This window comes from Prenolepis imparis, unplaced genomic scaffold (genome assembly GCF_030444845.1).
Source record: "Prenolepis imparis isolate NDT839.2.m4 unplaced genomic scaffold, iyPreImpa1.0 SCAF_14, whole genome shotgun sequence".
Taxonomy (NCBI): domain Eukaryota; kingdom Metazoa; phylum Arthropoda; class Insecta; order Hymenoptera; family Formicidae; genus Prenolepis; species Prenolepis imparis.
The window spans coordinates 7,225,204-7,247,728 of record NW_028141172.1 but is presented as its reverse complement, the minus strand read 5'-3'; the positions used below and the strand labels follow the sequence as shown (position 1 = coordinate 7,247,728).

Genomic DNA, 22,525 nt, shown 5'->3' with positions numbered 1-22,525 from the left:
TTGAGAACCTTAATATACATGTATCGCAGCATTTTATTACGCGAATCTATTCAAATCAATATACATATAGTGAGATATATATTTACTTTGATAAATAATCGTAAAATAATAAAAATTAATTAATCACGTCAATTAATGGTCTTTAATTATGCGTAAAAAATGATCGCTTTTTGTATCTCTTCAGTACTAGTCTCGACTACGTCTCGAAGTTGTATAATAAACGAAACAATTCCTTTATCTAATCGAATGACAACAATAGCGCGCTATTGTTGACGACAACAAGCCGATATTATTAATAATTCATTGCCGAAATACTGTACGTACCGTGACATAATTATACAGTATATATTTTATAGAATTTTATATTATTTAAGATTATATTATAATAGATAATATTAAAGAGATTTATATTATTTATTAAACGATTTATGTAAAATTAGGAAAATTTGAACCCTTGCAGCTAATGATTAAAGCTTTTTAAAAAATAAAAGAATATTTTTTAAAATGTAATATAACACTAATAAAATAGTCCTCCGTTCGATAATAAAATTTATCAAATAAATACCTGAAAATTAAGTTTTGAAAGTATATTATAAAATGTATTACTTTTCTTTCGTAAGTTGCATTATGCTTTAATTTTCGTTTTAATCGTTATAAATTAAACTTATATAAATATCCCATAAATATACAATTATCCTCTTTCTAAAAAAGGCATGTTATTGACATTGTTGTCGCTTTTCCGCGATGCTGATTGGCTCTCTGTCGATTCGCGTTGTGTGTTATATTCGTAGCATCGAAAGGCTTTCATCACGAGGGTTAGCAGTGAGCAGTTTGACAGTTAGTCCAAAATAAAATAAAATAAAATAATAATATGTTTTAAATAATATGTTATAATACTTTAAACTTGATTAATATTTTTGACATTCGCGTTGTGTGTTATATTTGTAGCATGAAGAGGCTGTCATCGTTAGGGTTAGCAGTTAGCAGTTTGACAGTTAGTCCAAAATAAAATTAAATAAAATAATGACATGTTTTAAATAATATGTTATAATACTTTAAATTTTGATTAATATTTTCGCGGACAAGAGGCAACAATACTTGCGAGAATCGACATAATATGTCTTTTTTAGAAAAAGACTAGAATAACACAAGCGCGCGTTATGCCATTCCTCGATTTCATTAAAAAAAGTATGATGTATTTATATAAAGTTTGTTTAAACTTCATTAATATTTTTTGACAGAAATCAGATGATTAAAGCATTACATTGCCAATTAAATTTTAAAATAAAAATATGTTATAAAAATTAAAATAATAATATTATAAATAATATGTTATATTGCCTTATCTGCGATTAATATTTTTTGACAGAAATCAGCTGATAGCTGTTATAAATATTAATCGAGTTTAAGGAATTATATATTACATTATTTAAAACATATTATTTTAAATGTTATAACATATTCTTATTTTAAAAATTAATTAGCAAATTAACGTTTTAATTAGCTGATTTCTGTAACAAAAAAATTAATCGAGGATAAGATATTACAACATATTATTTACAATATATTGCTATTTTAATTTTTATAACATATTATTATTTTAAAATTTAATTACCTCGCTATATTAATACTTTTTAATATGTTTATTTAATTAAGAAGTAATATATTTATTAAGTTAAGAATAGAAGTGAGACATGAATACAAATTTACAATTAAGGTTTCGTAGAGATAATATTTAAAAACAATAATTATTTCCTTAATTAGAGTCACAAATATATTTCGTCCGACACTTTTCGATAATCTTGATATAATTCGAATTCCGAATGCGCAGTAGAAATGAGTTTCGACATATATTACCGCGATATATGCATATAGTCACGCATAATTCGTAATAATGTGCAGACAATGTACTATTAAAATATATATAAAATTAATTTTTGCACGTTTTAAAATATTCAAAATTAAAATTTTTAAGCCGCAAATCTCATACGGCGCAGATTTATATTACGTATATTAGATCAAAAAAGTAGTACGCTGGTATGCTTATGGTACCAAAATAATCTGCAAACAATACACTATTGAAATATATTAAGATGAATTTTTGGCTCGTCTTAAAATATTAGAAATCGATACTTTTTTGCCGCTGATCCTATGCGACGCATCCTTATTTTATGTATATCAAATGAAAAGGTTTGTACGCTGGTGTCTGCGTGGTACCAAAAGATTCTGTAATCAATGTACTATTAAAATGTATAATCGATGCATTTTTGGCTCGTCTTAAAATATTAGAAATCGATACTTTTTTGCTGCTGACCCTATGCAACACATCCTTATTTTATGTATATCAAATTAAAAAATTTGTACGCTGGTGTCTGCTTGGTACCAAAAGATTCTGTAATCAATGTACTATTAAAATGTATAATCGATGAATTTTTGGCTCGTCTTAAAATATTATAAATCTATACTTTTTTGACGCGGACCCTATGCGACGCATCCTTATTTTATGTATAACAAATATAAAAGTTTGTACGCTGGTGTCTGCTTGGTATCAAAAGATTCTGTAATCAATGTACTATTAAAATGTATAATCGATGAATTTTTGGCTCCTCATAAAATATTAGAAATTGATACTTTTTTGCCGCTGACCCTATGCGACGCAACCTTATTTTATATATATCAAATGAAAAAGTTTGTACGCTGGTGTCTGCTTGGTACCAAAAGATTCTGAAATAATGGACTATTGAAATGTATAATCGATAAATTTTTGGCTCGTCTTTAAATATTAGAAATCGATACTTTTTTGACGCGAACCCTGTGCGACGTTTCCTTATTTTATGTATATCAAATTAAAAAATTTGTACGCTGGTGTCTGCTTGGTATCAAAAGATTCTGTAATCAATGTACTATTAAAATGTATAATCGATGAATTTTTGGCTCCTCATAAAATATTAGAAATTGATACTTTTTTGCCGCTGACCCTATGCGACGCAACCTTATTTTATGTATATCATATGAAAAAGTTTGTACGCTGGTGTCTGCTTGGTACCAAAAGATTCTGTAATCAATGTACTATTAAAATGTATAATCGATGAATTTTTGGCTCGTCTTAAAATATTATAAATCTATACTTTTTTGAAAATTTTTAACCACGGACCCCATACTGCGCCGATTCATTTTACGTATATTAGATCAAAAAGTTTGTAGGCTGGTATGCTGATGGTACCATCATATTGTGCAGATAATGTACTGTTGAAATATATAAAAGAATAATTTTTGGCTCGTTTTAAAATCTTGAAAATTAGAATTTATAAACCGCAAACCCCATACGGCGCGGATTCATTTTACGTATATTAGATTAAAAAGTATGTAGGCTGGTATGCTGATGGTACCATCATATTGTGCAGATAATGTACTGTTGAAATATATATTAGAATAATTTTTGGCTCGTTTTAAAATATTGAAAATTAGAATTTATAAACCGCAAACCCCATACGGCGCGGATTCATTTTACGTATATTAGATCAAGAAGTATGTAGGCTGGTATGCTGATGGTACCATCATATTGTGCAGATAATGTACTGTTGAAATATATAAAAGTATAATTTTTAGCTCGTTTGAAAATATTGAAAATTAAAATTTTTAAACCACGGATCCCATACGGCGCGGTTTCATTTTACGTATATTAGATCAAAAAGTTTGTAGGCTGGTATGCTGATGGTACCATCATATTGTGCAGATAATGAACTGTTGAAATATATAAAAGATTAATTTTTGGCTCGTTTTAAAATATTGGAAATAAAATTTTTAATCCGATGATCTCATACGGCGCTCAATTATATTACGTATATTGTACCAAAAAGTTTGTAGGCTGGTATGCTGATGATACCATCATATTGTGCAGATAATGCACTGTTGAAATATATAAAAGAATAATTTTTGGCTCGTTTTAAAATATTGAAAATTAGAATTTTTGGACCGCAAACCCCATACGGCGCTGATTCATTTTACGTATATTAGATCAAAAAGTTTGTAGGCTGGTATGCTTATGGTACCATCATATTGTGCAGGTAATTTACTGTTGAAATATATAAAAGAATAATTTTTAGCTCGTTTGAAAATATTGAAAATTAAAATTTTTTAACCACGGACCCCATACTGCGCGGGATCATTTTACGTATATTAGATCAAAAAGTTTTTAGGTTGGTATGCTATGGTACCATCATATTGTACAGATAATGTACTGTTGAAATATATAATAGAATAATTTTTGGCATGTTTTGAAATATTGAGAATTAAAATTTTTAGTCCTATGATCTCATACGGCGCACAATTGTATTACGTATATTATACCAAAAAATTTATAGGCTGGTATGCTGATGGTACCATCATTTTGTGCAGATAATGTACTGTTGAAATATATAAAAGAATAATTTTTGGCTCGTTTTAAAATATTAAGAATTAAAATTTTTAATCCGATGGTTTCATCACAATTGTATTACGTATATTATACCAAAAAGTTTGTAGGCTGGTATGCTGATGGTACCATCATATTGTGCAGATAATTTACTGTTGAAATATATAATAGAATAATTTTTGGCTCGTTTTAAAATATTGAAAATTACAATTTTTGAACCGCAAAACCCATACGGCGCGGATTCATTTTACGTATATTAGATCAAAAAGTTTGGACGCTGGTATGCTGATGGTACCATCATATTGTGCAGATAATGTACTGTTGAAATATATAAAAGTATAATTTTTAGCTCGTTTGAAAATATTGAAAATTAAAATTTTTAAACCACGGTCCCCATACTGCGCGGATTCATTTTACGTATATTAGATCAAAAAGTTTGTTGGCTGGTATGCTGATGGTACCATCATATTGTGCAAATAATGTACTGTTGAAATATATAAAAGAATAATTTTTGGCTCGTTTTAAAATTTCGAAAATTAAAATTTTTAAACCGCGGACCCCATACTGCGCGGAATCATTTTACGTATATTAGATCAAAAAGTTTTTAGGTTGGTATGCCATGGTACCATCATATTGTGCAGATAATGTACTGTTGAAATATATAATAGAATAATTTTTGGCACGTTTTAAAATATTGAGAATTAAAATTTTTATTCCGATGATCTCATACGGCGCACAATTGTATTACGTATATTATACCAAAAAATTTGTAGGCTGGTTTGCTGATGGTACCATCATATTGTGCAGATAATGAACTGTTGAAATATATAAAAGATTAATTTTTGGCTCGTTTTAAAATATTGGAAATAAAATTTTTATACCGCGGACCACATACGGCGCGGATTCATTTTACGTATATTAGATCAAAAAGTTTGTAGGCTGATATGTTGATGGTACCATCATATTGTGCAGATAATGTACTGTTGAAATATATAAAAGAATAATTTTTGGCTCGTTTTAAAATATTAAGAATTAAAATTTTTAATCCGATGATTTCATACGGCGCGGATTCATTTTACGTATATTAGATCAAAAAGTTTGTAGGCTGGTAAGTTGATGGTTCCATCATATTGTGCAGATAATGTATTGTTGAAATATATAAAAGAATAATTTTTAGCTCGTTTGAAAATATTGGAAATTAAAATTTTTAAACCGCGGACCTCATACCGCGCGGATTCATTTTACGTATATTAGATCAAAATGTTTGTAGGCTGGTATGCTGATGGTACCATCATATTTTGTGCATATAATGTACTGTTAAAATATATAAAATACGGCGCAAATTCTATGACGAAGAATTATACTATGTGTATTAAACGAAAAAATTTGTACGCTCAAATCTGTTTGATATAAAATTAATCTGCATAAAATGTACTATTAAAAAAATCAGCGATGAATTCTATGCTTTTTTTGAATAGTTAAAGATGAAACTTTATAGCCGCGAACCCTACACTGCGCGGACTTATATTATGTATATTATATAAAATAATTTGCATGCTCGTATTTATTTAATATAAAGCGCCAATTATTTATCGCTTGTTTTTTTCAATAGTACGTTGTTTGCAGATTATTTTTATACCAAATAGATACGTGCGTGCAAATTCTTTTATTTGATATACATAATAAAAGTTTGCGCCATATAGGATCCGCTGCTACAAAGTATCGATTTTTAATATTCAAAATTTATTGCTTGTATATTTCGATAGTACATTGTATTATATATATAAAAGTTATATGCAAACAATGAAATATATTATTCGAGTTTTAAGTAGTAAACATATTATTTGTAAATAAAGTGACGATGTTAATGTCTAGTATTGTAACTTAATTTATTTAATGCGGAACGTTTCGTGCATCTACTTATGACTTCTTCAGCCGCAATTCAATCTACAAGTATGATACAAATTTTAAAAAATTCTTATTAATCTTACAAACTATTAATGTGTATATGTTACCCATGTGTATGATCACATTTTCTCAGTCCTTATTTTTCTTCGAGTATGTCAACCAGTAAAATATAAGTACGGAAACAGAAGTAAAAAGACTATTGGTACGAATAACATGTTTTTTAACTTGACCGAAGCTTAGTATGTCTGACAATGATATCAATTTCTAGCGGTGGTATTCTTATATCTATGTCGAGTATATGACTATATGAAGAGGCAATTAGAACACAATATTATTTGTTTATTTTTTATTATTTACACCGAATCGAGTAACGGAAAGTAAGAAGGATCTAGATATTCGCTATCTTCCATCACATTAAGCCCGTTTTTTTGTCGTTTTATGAAAATGCTTTCTGAGATCAACCTCTTATAGTAATTCGTTTCGTGATCCATGATCTTCACATTATCCCAATCAAATTCATGATTGTTTTCAACAATGTGTTGAGTGACTACAGAGCGTTTTGTCTCATTTTGTCTGATGTTTGACATATGTTCCTTAATTCTAGTTTGTAACCAAATGAAACAATCACTTAATGATCCGAACACGTATTCCACAGTCGAAAAGAATCCGGTTAAAAAAATTGAAATTGAACTAAATAAAATTTTAAAACAGTTGTTAGACAAAGAATTTATCACGTCTAAACAGTATTTCCAATTGAGATCCAGTGATAGTCTGATTCCTAAAGCATGCGGAATACCAAAAATTCATAAAATCGGCTACCCACTCAGGGTCATTGTGTCATCGATAAATAGTCCGCTATATTCTATAGGCCTTTTTATACATAATATCTTAATCAAGAGCTTACCGCAAGCAAGAAGTAATGTGGAAAACAGTTTTTGTCTGTCTAATAATCTTTCAAAGATACAATTGAGTGAGGCTTGTGTTGTTATGTCATTGGATGTGGTATCCTTGTTCACGAACGTTCCGATAGATCTAGCGCTAAAGGGAATCAGCAATAGATGGCCATACATAAAAAATTCAACGGACATCCCAAGAAATGAATTTTTGAACATGGTGAAATTTGTTCTGACGTCTACATATTTCAGTTTTGATGGGGTATTTTATAAACAGACCTTTGGAACCCCCATGGGCTCGCCACTGTCTCCAATAATCGCGGATATTGTTTTACAGGACATCGAAAACAAGGCTCTATTTAAATTAGATGAAAAATTACCGTTCTATTACAGATATGTTGATGACATATTGTTGTTAGCTCCGAAACATTTGATCCAAAAAATAATAAATATTTTCAATTCATACCATGACAGAATTAAATTCACATGTGAAATGGAGGAAAATAGATCAATAAATTTCCTAGATTTAAAAATAATAGTAGAAGAGAATAATAGAATTGTAACAGATTGGTATCACAAAAAAACGCACTCAGATAGATATTTATCTTATTTTTCAAATCATCCCCTATGCCATAAGATAGGTACTATTTACGGTTTGGTGGATAGAGCCCTATTGTTGTCGCATCCACAATTCCATAATAAAAATATAAAATACATAATAGATACACTGTTAGAGAACGGATACCCTCGATCTTTTATATTTAGGTACGTAGGGGCCAGAACAAAGGAACTAATATTCACGAAATTAGATTCAAAAAGAACATCCGACAACATTTATAATAATAATAAAAAAAAGGAAGAAAAAAAGGAAAAAAAGTTCATAGCGGTTCCTTACATTAAATATTTGTCGGAACACATTTGTAAATCATTTCATGGTACTGAATTTGCAGTTGGATACAAATGTTTTAATAAGCTAAACAATATTATTAAAGTCCACAAGGATACCACTCCAACAAATTTAAATAATAATGTAATATATAAAATCAAATGCAAAGATTGTACAGCGTCATACGTAGGACAGACTAAGAGGCGGTTACAAACTAGAATTAAGGAACATATGTCAAACATCAGACAAAATGAGACAAAACGCTCTGTGGTCACTCAACACATTGTTGAAAACAATCATGAATTTGATTGGGATAATGTGAAGATCATGGATCACGAAACGAATTACTATAAGAGAGTTGATCTCAGAAAGCATTTTCATAAAACGACAAAAAAACGGGCTTAATGTGATGGAAGATAGCGAATATCTAGATCCTTCTTACTTTCCGTTACTCGATTCGGTGTAAATAATAAAAAATAAACAAATAATATTGTGTTCTAATTGCCTCTTAGTCATATACTCGACATAGATATAAGAATACCACCGCTAGAAATTGATATCATTGTCAGACATACTAAGCTTCGGTCAAGTTAAAAAACATGTTATTCGGACCAATAGTCTTTTTACTTCTGTTTCCGTACTTATATTTTACTGGTTGACATACTCGAAGAAAAATAAGGACTGACAAAATGTGATCGTACACATGGGTAACATATACACATTAATAGTTTGTAAGATTAATAAGAATTTTTTAAAATTTGTATCATACTTGTAGATTGAATTGCGGCTGAAGAAGTCATAAGTAGATGCACGAAACGTTCCGCATTAAATAAATTAAGTTACAATACTAGACATTAACATCGTCACTTTATTTATTTATTTCCTGCTCGAGAAAAGGCCTAATATTTATTACTTTTTAATTTCTAATTATCGAGCCAATTAATAATTGTATATTATTTGTAATATTATTTATAACATTTATAATTTTTATAACATATTTTTATTATAAAATTTAATTAGAAAATTAACACTTTAATTATCTGATTTCTGTCAAAAAATGTTAATCAAATTTAATCAAATTTTATATAAAAATATAATTTTTTTTTTATATAAAATCGAGAAATGGCGCGCTCGTAGCGCGCGCTTGTGTTGTTCTAGTACAATAAATTATACATTGCGGAATTTTTATAAACCAGTGGGATCTAAAATGTTCAATGTTTAAGAGCATATCCACTTATATATCATCCATAGGATACCAATAGCCATGACAGTTTTGAATGTTGCGACGAATAGATCCACCCTAAAATAAACAAATATTACATTTAATAAATTAATACATCTTACAAATATCTTATAAATAAATATAAATACTTATCTATAACTTTCATATAACAATAAATTGTTTCCAAATTTCATTCTTATTATTTAATATAGACTTACATTTTTGTAATACTAATATAATCTGTTCTTAATTCTTTGAAACTTTTTATTATTTAAGTTATATATATATGATATTAACAAAGAGCATTAAATCTACGATCAATACTATATTTATATTTAAAGATTATTAAAAATTAAGACACTGTTGAAATATGTTTTTACTCTCGTATAATCATTAATCAGGCTTATATATGAAATTATTGACATTTTAATTTGAGATGTAATTACCAAAATTTTATGTATTTTAATTTTTAATACTATAACTTTTTCTCTCCCCCCCCCCCCCTCCCCACTCTCACTCACTGTCTCTCTCTCTTTCTCTGTTTCTTTTTCAAATTACCTTATATATGTGGGTGCTGAAGAAAATTTAAAATCAAATCACTTTAAGAAAAGAATATAAATATAAGAATGCAAATATTGTTTGCAATATATATATCTTTTACGTTATCTCAATATATATAATGAATATCGATATATAACATATTTAGAATGCAAAATTAAATATATACATATACATAAACTTTTCTTCTTGCAATGTAAACAAGTTTTTTTATAAAATTTCTTAATATTTCTTTTTTATTTGCAAATAATAGAACAAAAATGAGAAATAATCTACTTTTTACAAATTAATTTTATTCTCTCATAAATTTGGATAGCAAACAAAAATAGTGTATAATTTAACAAAATATGTTTTATGTATTCAAGAAAAGTTAATAATTTTTCTAATTTTTAACTGGATCTCTTCTCTTGAAATTTACAGTAAAAACATGTATAAGAGTTGATTTTAAATATCAATTTGTAAATGGTATTATTTTATTTTTCTTTGATTTTTGAGTGAATTAATTTATTTTGTGTGCTCAATTCTAAAACAACAATAAAAAATTCATTTTGTTATAGAGTGAGCAATGTCATGTGGAAGTTATATTACTTTTATGTATCGTATATCGTATCGAAGATATTATATATCGTAAATATATGTATAATGTATAAATATATATATATTATTTTTATTTTATATATTAAATAGTTAAAATATTTCCGAGTATATAGAATAAAGTATGTATATATATTAATTACTAATATTAATTACTATAATTACTAATAAAATATTATTTACTTAATTCAATAGTTACTATTTCAATAGTTACTATTTCAAATATTATTTTAGTTAAAGTTTTTTGAAGAAACTTCAAAATATTTAGTTATACTTTTTCTATTTTAATTCTATTTTTTTATGTCTAATTTTTTACAGCATTGTATCTCACATATAAATAACAACAATGTTCTATTTATATTTTACACTCACCTTTTACGATGTGCTTTGGCTGCATCTAATCGATTCATGTCTTCATGGAGAAGATTTTTTTTGGCATTTATTATTGCATTCCTTCAAAATGATATAAAATTACTATTTAATAGCTTAAAATTATCTTTAGTATAAATATTAAAAGAAATGCGTCAAATCGATCAATATATTGTAAAACGAATAGTGCAATTAGAAGAATTAGAAAGAATGTTCTGCAACCCTAAACATATTTTGTGGTTTATACATCGACATAATCTAATATTTTATTTTTGCATAATATCGATTTTAAAAAAATATAAGTAAATTGACCGATTTATTTAAATTTTATGGATCTTTTCCATAAAAACTTTTCTCATTAAAAGTATCAAATTTAAAAATAAAGAAAGTAAAAAAAAAAATATGTGTTTATAAATGCTTAAATTTTTAAAAACAATTGATAAGAAAAAATGTAATTTTATTATATTAAACTAAATAAATTTGTACATAAGTTATATATAATTGAATGATACGTGGTAATTGTTTTATAATTATTTTATTATCATGTTTTTATTGTTATGAGTAAATACGTCGATTTAAAAATTTATTTTCTCAAACTTCAATTTTTTGTGCGTTTTATAAAAAAGTAATTTTCTCAAAAGATTATTTTATTAAAATGATACACAATATTTGATAGAAAATAATAAATATTTATGAATTTATGAATTTATGAATGTAACCTTAATTAGAAACAAGGACTAAAAACCAATATGTTGAAACGATTAGCATCTTTTCTCTATTTAAAATCAAGTATATTCATATATTTACCTGCCATGCTTATCTATATCCAAATCAGAAAGATCGATCGAGAACATTTCTCGATTATCAGATGGTATCAGTGTCATCAGATCTCGACTATTTGTATTATCAAATTTCCATTCGTTAAACATAAAATGTTGCAAAGCACGGTTGGCCACATATACTTTTCTCTGCAGTCCCAATACCCTATGTTGTATATTATATATTTACATAAAACTTTGTATTCTCAATGGCACAGCTTCAGTCATTATCGTAAATGATTGAATCGAAAAACACAAGTTTTAAAAAAAGTAAGAAGGCGTACAAATTTATATGGTGTTAAGAAAAATTATTTTTTACAAATTTTTACGTAGAAAGAAAAGTGAAAAATAACATTCTAAATTGATATTGAAAAATAGAATAATTATTGCTTTACTAAAAATAAAGAATTTTCTTTCACATAAAAAGGATTTCTCTTTTCCCTTTTCTTTCACTCTTTCCCTCTCTCTCCTCCCTTTCCTCTCTTTTTTTCTAGCTTTTTATAATCATACTAATTAAATTATATAATTATATTCTCTGATTTATATAAGAAATCTATATATTCTAGAATTTCTACTTGTATGATACTTACAAAGGTCGATGTCCCGAAAGTTTTAAAAGCAAATCTAGTAATATAGCTGGTAAGATATGCCACAATATGGTCAATATGTAATGCATAATTGAACTTTCGATAAATAATGTACTAGGGGTCCAGAGAACTCCTTCTAAGGATGTCTCTTCCGAGAGTTTGGTTATTATATTGGCAACTTCTCGAAATGATATATTTTTTTCATAAGGAAAAGTACAGTTTACGACAAAAAATGTGGAACCTGGTGTGAAACTAATAATAAATAATATTATATATTAGTCAATGCATTATTTATATAACATTTTATAATTATACTGCATTAAGTTTTAGAAATAATTTAAACAAATATAAGATTGCGGAAATCATGAGATATTATTACAAAATATTAATAATTTTATTTTTATATATTTTTTAACAAATTAAACATCTCAAAAAAATAAATAGATGAAAAAAATTGATTTAATAATTTTCAAATCTTAAGTATGATCTCATCATGTTTCATTAAAAAAAAAGTTATATTTATAAATTCTACTGAAAATAAATAACTTAATAAATAATAAACTTTAAATTTTAATGCAAAAAACAGGTTGAATAAGACGCGTGCAATAAGTATTTAGTTTTAAATCATTTTGTTTGTAGCTTAATGCAATTAGATATACGTTGATGATCATACGTTGTCAATCCACGCTTCCAGGTTACGAGAATTATAGTGTTGATGACAGTATCTACTGGTATGTAATTTTGTGAAATATAATTACTAGCAAATAAAACTCGTAATATTCCTTTTCCAGCAGCAATATATAGTCCTGTCGGGCCATTAAAGTTATCCACCCATCCTGGGATTGGATCCTTCAACGAACCGATCACTAAAAAAGACATTTTGTTATATTGCTGTTAGCAAACTAAAGATTTAATGTATTTTATTATTTAAAATAATTAAATAAGTTGTTTCGGGTAATAATAATATTTATACAATTAATTCTATCATATATAAATGCAGCAGAAACTAATGTAAATCGGCTACTAACTATCTCTATAAAATTTATCTATCTATGAAATTTTTAATTTAGACGCTTAAATTTTTCCTTCGCTATTTCTATTTGAATAATATATTCATGTACATATATTTTGTATTTTGCTATAAATATACTAAATATACAAATATTATTCGTTTCAAAACTTTCTATATAAAATAAAGAAAGGAGCAGATTTCCAACTTATCCAAAGTATTAGAAAAAGCAGAAAAAATAACTCTTGTTTCTAACATTCAAGAAGAAGTTACGTACCTATGGAAGGTCTCACAATCGCACAAGGCAAGGATAAAGAATATTCCTGTATTATACTCTCCGCTAAGTTTTTCGAGAATATGTAAGTGTTGGGAATAGTATTCAAACATCTGTACATAATTTCAAACAAATATTGAAATAATTAAAACATTAAAAAATGATCGAAAATAATTGGAATATTATAATATGAATAGAAGAGAATAATTACATATTTATAATTAATACATATTTAAAATTTACATACATATGATATATTTGATATTTATATTTGACACACTTACTTAGCTGTAAAGATATTCAAGATATGCTCATCCGATGACTCAGCCATTTTGATCATTTTCCGCCAATCATCTATAGGTGGGTACACTTTTTCTTTTATAAATGGTTTATCTAAATTTGTATATGCTGTGCTAACATATACTAAGGCCTTTAACAGATAAAAATAATTATTATTAAAATTGTATTTTAGTTAAAATGCTATAGTTAAAGTTATTCGGAGCAAAAAATTCTATTCTTGGTCAAAATAATATAATTAGAGAGTTCGGGGCAAAAGATTTAGGCATGTGTGTGTGTGTGTGTGTGTGTTCACAATTTTAAATATAAATTTGTTTTTCAGGGGCGCGGAGTACATAGATTATTCTGTCCTTTTCTAATTTTTTAAGTTATTATTTTTTTAATTATTATAGTTAATTTTCTATTTCTAAAATATCTTTGTAATATTATACATTATAATATATACATAATAATATATGTACGTATATGTTATACATATATTTAAAACTTAAAAAATATACCTTATAAAAATATCTAGAAATAAATGTGTAATGAAAATGTTAGTGTATCACGCTAAATAAAAGCCCATGTAAGATAATTCACATAATTAAATACCATAAAAAAATTTATCATGAATATACAATTGTATTTACTTACGATTAAATTCTTCATACTTTCGGCTAAGATACATATATCTCTCGTTGATCTAGTATTAGTAAGAATGGCGTATTTTAAGGTGTCGTTAAATTTCACAGTTGCCCCCGCATGAATTATTATAGTTACTCTTTCAAATAGCATTTGTCTATCGACAGCCGACAAACCTAAATTTTCTTGACTGATATCGCCAGAAACTGGAATTAATTTCTTGAAATTTAAAGGTTGCTCCTCTCGTAATTTATCGTATAACTGAAATAAACGAATACTATGCAGTATTTATTAGAATAGTTGACATAATGTTTAACTGTAAGATATTTTTACACAAAATTGTAAAATATTTTTTTATGACTGTCTACAATTCATTAAATTACTCTAAACGTTTCTCTCAATGTTTCATATCTCATACATTTTTTTCTCAAATTTTATAATTACAAAATTAATTTTCTATTGACATATAACATAATAAAAAGATAATCCAAAAATTCTTCTTATCGAGATGTTATAACAATTCTTAAACAAATGTTGTGTGTTGCAAAAAAGATATCCATTTTGATAAATAACTTACCGGTAAGTTTAACATTTTTTCAAGTCTTTCGTTAAGATTCAGTCCTTTTTTCGGACGCATCAATAGAAATATTTCTCGAACATCCGGACAAGATCGCAGTATCTTTTCAAAATATACTTTGCCCAGAAATCCTGTTGCGCCTGTCAAAAATATACTTTGTCCAGCGTAAAACGCCGGAATCGACTTGGCTGGATCAATTGTATTGTTATCCATTGTTATTAAAATAAAGAAAATAAACAACAAATAAATTGACAACGTAGAAGCAACAGCAAAAACTATATATACAAGTGTACTTAAAAACGCTATTGTCTCTTTTAAGTCGATATCGTTACTAAACATTAGTCAGACCTTGGATTATATACTAGTGGTAAAGCTAAGGACAGAGAGGGAGAGAGAGAGAGAAAGGAAGAGAGGGAGAGAAAGGAACTAATATATGTATCAATAAACCGGAAATATAGGTCAAAGTTGAAAGAATATGCAATGCAAGCAGTTTTATGCAGCATTCACCAATAGTACGCATCATTCGCCAATAATAGCAAAATCATAATATGCAATTTGTTTCGTATTTAATATATAATTTGTTTAAATTTTACGAAGAACATTGGACGTAATTTATTATATTTTTTAAACAGTTTGGTCTGAACAACTTAAAATTTGAATTTAAATAGAATTAAATTAGATAAAGCATTTATACATATATATATATATATATATACAATTGAAAAATATAAATGATGGGGAAATGATGATAGCTTTATAAGTTTATGCAAGCTTATTGTAAAATTAAATAAATTCGATAACCTTTGAATTACTAATTCAAAGGGGTTGTAGAGTTTGAACTTTTGTTATACGTTTGTATATGTTAATTTGAATCATATATATTTAATAAGTTATTGAAGTTTGAAATTTTTATTCTTATGTATTTGGCGCGAGTTAGACACAATTTATGTATCATCAGTTATTATATTTTCACACAAATATTATAATAAATCTTTATATAAATAATAAATAGATTGGAGTGTATATATATTTTAAAAGATATATTGTTTCGAAAAATCTAAATACTTTATGAGAAGTATTATTATAAATACACGCACACATACAAAAAGACTAACGTGATAAGATAAATATGTTTACTATAAAAAAAAAAAACAATTTTGGTTACTGCATTTTGGAAAAATGTTTTATTTCTTTAAAAATTTTACCAGCACTTATAAAAAGAAAATAAGTACTTCATATTTCACAATATTTTATAACTTTATACGTACAAAATTTATTTTAAAAAGTGTAATTCTCATCTGAATATATATTTTCTTACGACACAATCGAAATGCATCACAGCATTAAAATATTCAAAAGTGTATACTTCGATGTACTTAATAAATATTCATTATATTTCTGCAATATATCCAATGATAACCCAGTGAGCATTATTGAGAGGAAGAGCTCTTTAAGAGAACTTTTTGAAAACTTCATTAATTTTTCTCAAAAATGATATTAGTAAGTTATCTTTTTGTAAGATATCTTTCAAAAGAGCTCTTTAAGAGAACTTTTGAAGACCTTATTAATTTCTCTTAAAAATGATATCAGTAAGTTATCTTTTTGTAAGATATCTTTCAGAAGAGCTCTTTATGTTGTCTATTCATAGATGTTTGTAGAGTCTCTAGCAAGCGTGCTATTTTACGAACGCCGCACATGGGCAAGCCACATAATACGTGTGTGAACTGCGTGCTCTGAGTTGAATTTCAAGGAAATAGCATTTACGTTCTTCGATATTAACGTTTAATCTTTCTTTCTTAAATTATAAATATTATTAAATATGTATTTGAGCATAAAATAGAGATTATATATTTTCATATATATTTTTGTTATTTGTTCTATGTTGCCTCTATATCCAACCAAAGAAGTTGGGTTATGTCTGCAAAAAGCACGTTGCAATCATAAAGTTTTTTTTATGGGCAAAGTCTATGGGCATTTTGAAACCTGTTTTAATTTTAATAAAATGTTATAAAAGAAATGTATACTAAGATTTATATTTTTTTTAAATATAAAAATATGTAAAAATATAATACTACAAATAGCAATTCTTAATAACGGTAACCTTTTTTTGATATTTAAAAGAAGTCAGATTGTGGAATTCTTTTAGATGTCGTTTATGTGATGTCTTTCTTTCCTCTAAAATCGACGCATTGGAGGACTTATTGATATCATAATATTATCATTTTGATGGAGTTATCGGAAGTCCGACTCTTAAACTTGAGTACTTTATGAATTTCTTTTGATAACATATTGCTCACTGGGTTGCGTTGCCCAGGCCTTCGATTTGAAAGATTCCGCAAAGGTATCCGCGGTTTGATTCTTTAGAACGTTATCCTTTAACACCGCAGCAAGGTTGAAAATAGCATCCACCGGTGCTTTTTCTTCCGCAGTTCGCAAGAGGTGTTCGCAATCGTTGCGATTGGCGATATTAATATTTTTGACAATGCGCACATGTACACGGTAGGATTCCCACAAATAAATTTTCATGCGCTGATAACCATTTTTTACCCCAGTTCGCGAAACTAATACGACGTTCTTGGCACCTCGCAGTATTAGCCAGTCAGTTAACTCCAAACCGAATCCACCCAGACCTTTATTATGATGTAGCTTCTATCGTCGCGACAATAATAACGGCGATGTGCGAGAACAGGTTCGTTCAAAGGTTGATTTTCCTCTGGAATCTTTAAAATTATCTAAAAATATATATATATATATATATATATATATATTGTTACGTCCGCGCGACAGTTTCGCGATAGCTCGAAGCGCGCAACGCAACGTCACACTCTCACACACATTCGCGCCGGGAAATGAACCAGACGATATATAAAAGAACTCGATAACTTTAATGGAATTAGAATACAAGAGCACGTTAAATAAATGTAACAAGAGAGACCGCGCGACCGATCAGCTCGACAGCTGTCACTCAAGTCCCTATCATGGCGTCCAGAAACAATCTCGTGTCGGTTGTTAATAAATAATCTCCTTGACGATGTTATCTTGGAAACGCATAGGGGATGTAATCCAGGGACGTAACAATATATATAAACGTAATTAACGCTTTGTAGACACTTCATTGACTTTTCACATTGACTTTTCGCGGTTTCGAACCTTCATACACGATATGTTTTGTATGCTATGTAATCTTGCAGTTTTTGTTTTCAAGTAATTTTATAACATTTTTTTGTTAATTGCGTAATTTAATAAATCATGAGCTAGTCTATAATTACTTGCATCGAGTATTTTGTTTATTTTTTTTATTAAAATGAACAATATGTATTTCATATACATTACAAATTAGAGTTCAAATGTCAAGTGCACACATATAAAAAGATGTTGCACAAAACCTACAGACATGTAAAAATTATTGTTTTTTTGGTTAAAAGAAATAAATATGAAATAAAAAGAACAAGACATGCAGTTTGTGTAAATTGCAATAATACAAGTATCGTCATATCAGTTTTTTTTCATCAGAATAGTTAATAAATATTATTTTTAATAACTTTTTTTAAATTAATAATACTTTTATTGTCTCTTAATATTATTATTTTTCAAAATAATATTATAATCAAATATAAGAACATGCATATTTCGTAATTATTATAGTAAATAAATAAACAATTCGGGTAATAATAACATAATTCAATAAAAAAAAATTACGAGAATAAAACAATCATATTTTGTAGTTTTTGACATTGAATACAATTCTGATTTTGACACTTTTCCATCATGTTACAATTTCAAGAAATTTGTAATTAAAGTTGCAAGAATTGGTGAAAGCTTTTTAAATGTATTTTATCATATTATACAAACGTGTGCAACATGTTGGAGCAGTTTTATTGACAAAATTAAGTATTTATAAAATTAAGTTGACATAACTTTTAGCTTTTAAAAAATATTAGTTGTGTCAAAATTCTATAATAAGATCCATAAAAACTTACTTTTTCAAAAAAATTAAAAAAAGCGTCAAGTATACACGCCAGTTAAAAAAAATTTTATATATTTTATTATTTACAAAATGGTGTTATTTTAAGTTAACAAAAAGAGTGATATTGAAAAATTGCACCAATTAAAAATATAAATTTTTAAAAATATTAATTGAAGATAACATTAAATTAAATTAAAAATAAATAGAAAAATTATAAATTATAAATTAATACAAAAAATTAAAAACTTATACAAAAATTAAAAATTAATTCGAATAAAAAAAAATAAAAAATTTTAATTAAAGAAATTTACGTCTTGCTGTTGCATGCGCGTGACTTGGCGCAAAACACTACCATGTTTCTTGATAATTTTTTGACATAAAATATGCAGTAGATGCATATTAGTGTCAAAGTTTAGAGGAAATTCCACAAAAAATGAATATTTAAGTATATCAAAATGAACACAATAAACTGATTGTTTCAATGTTATGACTTCTATTGTGTGTCACAAGAAAATATATTCAGATGAGAATCAGATTATTTTAGACAAATTATGTACGTAAAGTTCTAAAACATTGTGAAATATAAAATATTTATTTTCTTTTTATAAATGCTGGAAAAAATTTCAAAGAAATAAAACGCTTTTCCAAAATTCAGTAATCAAAATAATTTCTTTTGCAGTAAACATATTTATCGAATAAATAGACGTTTTTTTGTATTTACTTTTGTAAAACTTTGTAAAACAATTTGATTTTTCGAAACGATATCTAAGTAACGATGTTGACTTATAAGAGGCATAAGTACATTTGCATATTATTTGCTGTTGAGTCTACGTTGTTAATACTATTTACGTTTGCTTTATTTTAATAACAATGGATAAGGTTACAATTGATCCAGCCAAGTCGATTTCGGCGTTTTAGATTGGACAAAATATACACTACGCAAAATAATTAGGGGAGCGCTTTAAAACTAGTAAACTTTGATGATTTTTAAGAAGCCATATCTCGGCTTAGAGAGGTCGTAGAACAATGTTTCTGGGCGCATTTTAACGGGTGAAGCCTCAACTTTAAAGTGGGTAATATAGCATTATTCGTCTCATCGAACTGTTTTTCGTGTGAGGCTTAAAATCAGATGGCAAAAAAACTCTGAAAATTTCTTGACTTTGTAGTTATCCATGGAAAAAGCAAGGATGGAACCATAAATGCCACCACATTGGCTTTGAAGTAGGAACCCTCCCCTTTAAAATGCCGCAAGAAATATTGCTCTATCATATCTAGGAGCCGAGTTATCGCATTTCAAAGTTACCCTTGCATTTTGCAAGATTTTTAGCAATACCGCCGGCATTCGCGTTATCCAATGTGCACCACGGGGAGGTTGCTCGGTTGAATTTTGCACATCATATGTATGGTGTATGTGTACGTCAATGTTAAGTGTGTGCGTAATGCGTGTGGGTGTGTCATGTGATTCAAACGCTTCGAAGCATTTCTAGCGTCTCCCAAACCACAATCTCTGTCACAATAATGGCAAATTATTTGAACATCTGCTGTTAGTCCAATCTTAATACTACTGTCATGTACTTGTTAATTAATTAATAATGGTTTTTCATTTATTGTTATCAAAACAATTACAAACTTTTAATTAAAAAGTTTTTAATTAAAAAGAATAATAATCCACATTTTTTTGATTATTTGATTATAATTATAATTCTTTAAAAAAGGCTCAAATATAATTTTGTTACTCTATTTTTGATTTATGACTTTATTAATTTTTGACTTTATTAATTCATTCTCCAGAGATGAGATGTGACTTATAATCACTCTATACACACCCTACATATTATATTACATATACATATATACATTAGTATTATATTGGCAATAAGAGTCAAACGCAGATATCAGTGCGCAAACAAATTAACTTTATTCAATCAATTTACGAACGTTTCGACCATTTTTTGTGGTCATCTTCAGCGTATCGCTATGAAAATCAATAATTAAAACGCTTTACATTAAATCTATACATTCTTAGTCTAAGCTAAACGCGTTACATTAATAGTCAAAACAAAACAAACAACAACTGTCTGAGAACTAAATTTCAACATTAAAAATCGCAAGTCACATCGTCGTTACATTTTTAAGATGTCTTGTTAACAATTATATTTCGACTAATGACGTCATCTCGTCTAACAGTCTTCCTGCTGGTCTTTAAGGTTGACAGACCATCAAGCCATAAGAAACCCTCAGATCTAGCAAGAATTCTCCAATGCAAAGACGAAAATAAAATATTTTAACAGCAAATTACTTACAGTATGACGTCCATAATTAACTATATAATTTTACACTTTGATTGATACAGAATCGAACATGAAACGGTAGATATTAATTATAACAGTTTCTGTCATTATAAATAGATATGATATCTCACACAGCCGTTATCAAAATGAGCTGTGAGAATGTCTGTAAGGTAATCGAACTATTGTTTATATAATGTATTTATTAGTTTTTTCTCTCAAGGGCGTTAAACATTTATTAGTCTTTCAATCGACGAAAGATAAATATCCGGTAACCTTCCGTGTCCGTCTGCAAATTCAAACCATTTACTTGTTTTTTAATAAATATCATTTCGGAAATCAGTCTTCTGTAATAATAGGGGTCCCTGTCTAAGATCTTTACATTGTCCCAACGAAAATCATGATCGAAACTCAGTCTATGCTCCGTGATTACTGAACTATTCGTGGTATTTCTGTTAATGTGATTTCTATGTTCCTTTATTCTGGTGTTCAATTGTCTTCCCGTTTGTCCCACATACGACGCGTTACAATCCCTGCAATCTATCTTATATACAAACGTAATAGTACCATAAACAAACGTTCTCGGGGAGGTACTTGAACTTTTTTTCTCAACATCCACTTTGTCAAAAGAGGGGCACGGTAATAGGCTTAACAGACAAAGTGTTCTTTCTCTCTCATCCAGAATTTCATGAGAAAAATTTGCGATTTGTAGTCAATGTTTTACTCAACAATTACTATCCTTTGGATTTCATTTTTCACACTATTTTGGACAGATTAAAAACATTATTTAAATCAAAGAATATGAATTTAAATCATAATTCACAAGAAAAAAGTCATACGTTTTTTACAGTTCCATATGTTCCCTCGATTTCAGAACAATTTAAACACATTGTTAAAGACTTAGAAGTTAGAGTTGCATATTCGAGTCTGAATAAATTGAAGAGCATCATTAGAGCCCAAAAAGATCCGATATCTGGATCATGTAGTAGGAATGTTGTATATAAGATAGATTGCAGGGATTGTAACGCGTCGTATGTGGGACAAACGGGAAGACAATTAAACACCAGAATAAAGGAACATAGAAATCACATTAACAGAAATACCACGAATAGTTCAGTAATCACGGAGCATAGACTGAGTTTCGATCATGATTTTCGTTGGGACAATGTAAAGATCTTAGACAGGGACCCTTATTATTACAGAAGACTGATTTCAGTACTCTGCGTTGATACCACTGCTT

The 22,525-nt window shown here is 27.8% G+C and overlaps 2 protein-coding genes across 3 annotated transcripts in view; both read right to left on the bottom strand.

Moving 5' to 3' along the window:
- Positions 1–22,525, bottom strand: part of LOC145945600 (fatty acid synthase-like) — a 55,760-nt gene that overhangs the window by 32,328 nt on the left and 907 nt on the right. Inside the window, 1 exon segment of the mRNA XM_083054657.1 lies at positions 17,328–17,660. Within this exon segment, the coding sequence (XP_082910783.1) occupies positions 17,328–17,660 (333 nt within the window).
- Positions 8,856–15,344, bottom strand: LOC145945405 (fatty acyl-CoA reductase 1-like). Of its 2 annotated transcripts, XM_083054382.1 has the most exons (9): positions 15,031–15,344; positions 14,466–14,714; positions 13,817–13,962; positions 13,536–13,645; positions 12,923–13,115; positions 12,253–12,501; positions 11,652–11,828; positions 10,848–10,928; positions 8,856–9,401 (listed from the first exon to the last, which is right to left on the bottom strand). In XM_083054382.1, the coding sequence occupies exons 1-9, from the start codon at positions 15,241–15,243 to the stop codon at positions 9,320–9,322; spliced, it is 1,500 nt and encodes a 499-aa protein (XP_082910508.1). In that variant the 5' UTR covers positions 15,244–15,344; the 3' UTR covers positions 8,856–9,319. The 2 variants fall into 2 exon arrangements, with proteins under 2 accessions (XP_082910508.1, XP_082910509.1); XM_083054383.1 differs by lacking the exon at positions 11,652–11,828.